This window comes from Propithecus coquereli, unplaced genomic scaffold (genome assembly GCF_000956105.1).
Source record: "Propithecus coquereli isolate 6110/MARCELLA unplaced genomic scaffold, Pcoq_1.0 Scaffold193, whole genome shotgun sequence".
NCBI classification, from domain to species: domain Eukaryota; kingdom Metazoa; phylum Chordata; class Mammalia; order Primates; family Indriidae; genus Propithecus; species Propithecus coquereli.
Window position 1 is genome coordinate 367,055 of NW_012144190.1, and position 2,891 is coordinate 369,945.

The 2,891-nt window shown below is 44.3% G+C and overlaps 1 protein-coding gene across 1 annotated transcript in view; it reads right to left on the reverse strand.

The window, feature by feature from the left end:
- Positions 1–2,891, reverse strand: part of GP6 (glycoprotein VI (platelet)) — a 36,359-nt gene that overhangs the window by 18,728 nt on the left and 14,740 nt on the right. Inside the window, exon 2 of the mRNA XM_012642993.1 lies at positions 2,011–2,295. Coding sequence (XP_012498447.1) covers positions 2,011–2,295 — 285 coding nt within the window. The remainder of the gene's footprint in view (positions 1–2,010; positions 2,296–2,891) is intronic.

Consider the following 2,891-nt stretch of genomic DNA (forward strand, 5'->3'; position numbering starts at 1 on the left):
TACTTTCTGTTTCTACAATTTTGATTACATTAGATACATTATATACCCCATATAAGTGGAATCATGCAGTTTGTGTCCTGCGACTGGTTTATTTCATTCAGCATAATGTCCTCAAGGTTCATTCATGTCGTAGCATTTATCAAAATGTCCTTCCTTTTTAAGGCTGCATAATATTCCATTGCGTGTGTGTGTGTGCGTGTGTGTGTGTGTGTGTGCGTGTGTGTGTGTACACACATTTTCTTCTTGAGATATACTGTCCTCTTTTGAAAGAATCCCCCCTTAAGAATAGTAATCATAATTAATAATAATGTACTGTATATTTCAAAATTGCTAAAAGAGTAGATTTTAAATGTTCTCACTATAAAGAAATGATAAGTAGATGAGGTGATGGGTGTGTTAATGACCTTGATATAATCATTCCACAATGCATACGTATATCAAAACATCACATCATACCCCATAAATGTATACAATTAACATTTGTTGATTAAAAGTAAAAATTAAAGGGACAAGAATAAAAGATTGATACAGGCTACAATATAAATGAACCTCAAAAATATTATGCTGAAAGTAACCAGTTGTGAAAGACCACGCACGCAGTGCCATGGATACCAAGTTCCTAGAAAAGGCAAATTTATACAAAGAGGAAGTAGATTTGCGGTCACCTGGAGCTGGGGGGGTGGGAACAGGAAGTGACCGCAAATGGGTACAAGATCTTCTTACTGTGACAGAAATGTGCTAAAATTGGATTCTGAAGATTGCACAACCCCCCAAAAACTTACTAAACTTTATGAATTGGACACTCAAAAATGGGTGAACTTTAAGGCATATAAATTATACCACTATAAAGCTGGTTTTGTAAAAAAAAAAGATAGCAACTTTTAGTCAATAATGACCTCACTAGCTCGATTGGAATGAAAATGAGTCTGAATACAAGCACATTTTCATTGTACCCTGCACTAACTTTTTTAATTTGCTGACAACTAGGAGAATTCTCCCATTGCTAACAGAATCATTAGTCTTCTCCATACGGAGATATTTTAAATAAGTGGATTGTCTTCAAATACTTGTGGAAATACATAATCCTAAAACAACGGTGAGCACGAAACATCAATACTTGTTCTCCAGTTGCATCAGTTGATGCAAAGGAGTTGGCAGCGAGCTTTTTCACAAAGATACTTTGTCCTTATGTTATTAAAAATAAGAAAGTCTGAACATGTGATCGTACTGTGAGGACAGTCATTTCACTGGATTCTTCCTGCAATAGCGTTGTTTTTTAGTAACTTCTAGAGGTTCTTCTTGTTTGCTTGTTTGTTTATTTTTGAAACCCCAGACCAGACACAGGCATTATTCACGGTAGTAAGAATTATTTTTTCTTAGCATATATACTCTGCAGAAGACACGTCTGACTATTAATCACCCAGACCTCGGAATATGTTGCCTTACGTGGCAAAAGGGACTTTGCAGTTGTGACTAAATTGAGACCCTTGAGATGCAGAGATCAGCCTGGATTATATCAGCGGGCCCAGTGGGATCATCACAGGGTCCTTACACCTGGTGGAGGGATGCAGAATGGTCAGAGAGAGAGGTTTAAAGACGCCGCCCTGCTGACTTCGAAGATGGAAGAAGGGAAGAAGTCGCCAAAACTAAGAAATGCAGGGGACTCCAGGAGCTGGAAAGGACACGGGAACAGATTCTCCCCTAGCGCCTCCAGAAGGGACCAGCCCTGTCGATACCTTTATCGTATCCCAGTGAGACCCACTTTGGTCGGATCTCTGACCTCCAGAATGGGGAGGTAATAGATTGGTAATAAACTTGTGTTGCTGTAAGCCGGTGAGTCCGTGGTAATTTGTTACGGCAGCGACAAGAAACTAATACACCCTCCAAAGCTGACTGGAGCCGGGGGCTTCCCTGCCTCCCACTTCCCGTGCACCGACGGTCCCTACCCCGGAACCGCCTTCAGAACCTACAGAGGCTGAGGAAGAAAGGTTTGGTCTCCACACCCCTTACCTGTGACCACGAGCTCCAGGGGGTCGCTGGGGGCTGACCACTCGTACGGGTTTGAGCTGGAAAAGCTGTAGCATCGGTAGGTCCCACTGTGGGCAGCAGTCACGGTGACGATGGGGAAACTGGCCCGGTACCACATCTCGGGATTCTTGTAGGGCTCAGGGTCCCCCTCCTTGTACAGAGCAAATTGGTCAAAGCTATATGGAGTCTGACACTGTAGGGTCACGTCCCCTCCTGGGGACACTGCCGGGCTGGGCTGGGCTAAGAGTGAAGGCTTGTTGTAAACTCCTGGGAGAGAAGGAAACTCTGATGTTAAAGACGGCGGTGGCCAGTGTCTCGGCTGCGCCCCGCCCCTTTCTGGCTATGTCCCTCCCCGAGCGCTCAGTCCCCCTGCCCACGCTCACAGACAGGTGGGGTCAGGTCACCAAGAGGTTGAGGGAGTGTGGCTGTGTCACATCCTAGTGCCTGGGCTCTGCCATTTAGGGGCTGTGTGGCCCTGGAGGTAAATCTCCTTCTGTATCTGTGCCTCAGTGTCCCCTACTGTAAAATGGGCGTGATTGGACGAGGCAATACACATAAAGCATGTAACAGAGTGCGGAAAGCAGACCAAGCACTCAAAATAGGGCAGAAGCAACAAAACTGTGCCAGTTTATACTGTATTGTAAGCTTGTGTTCCAGGACACAGACGTTATGTTGTAAACTTGTATTAAAGTGCCAGCTCCAGGCGCCATCCCGAATCCATGACATATCTCAGTTCACGGATCCTCACAAAGACCTTCGCACTCGTCGCTGTCGATATTCCTATTTTATATATGAAACTGAGGCACACGGTGCTAAATAATTCGTTCAACACTAGGTAGCAATACTGCATTGCATACTTGAAA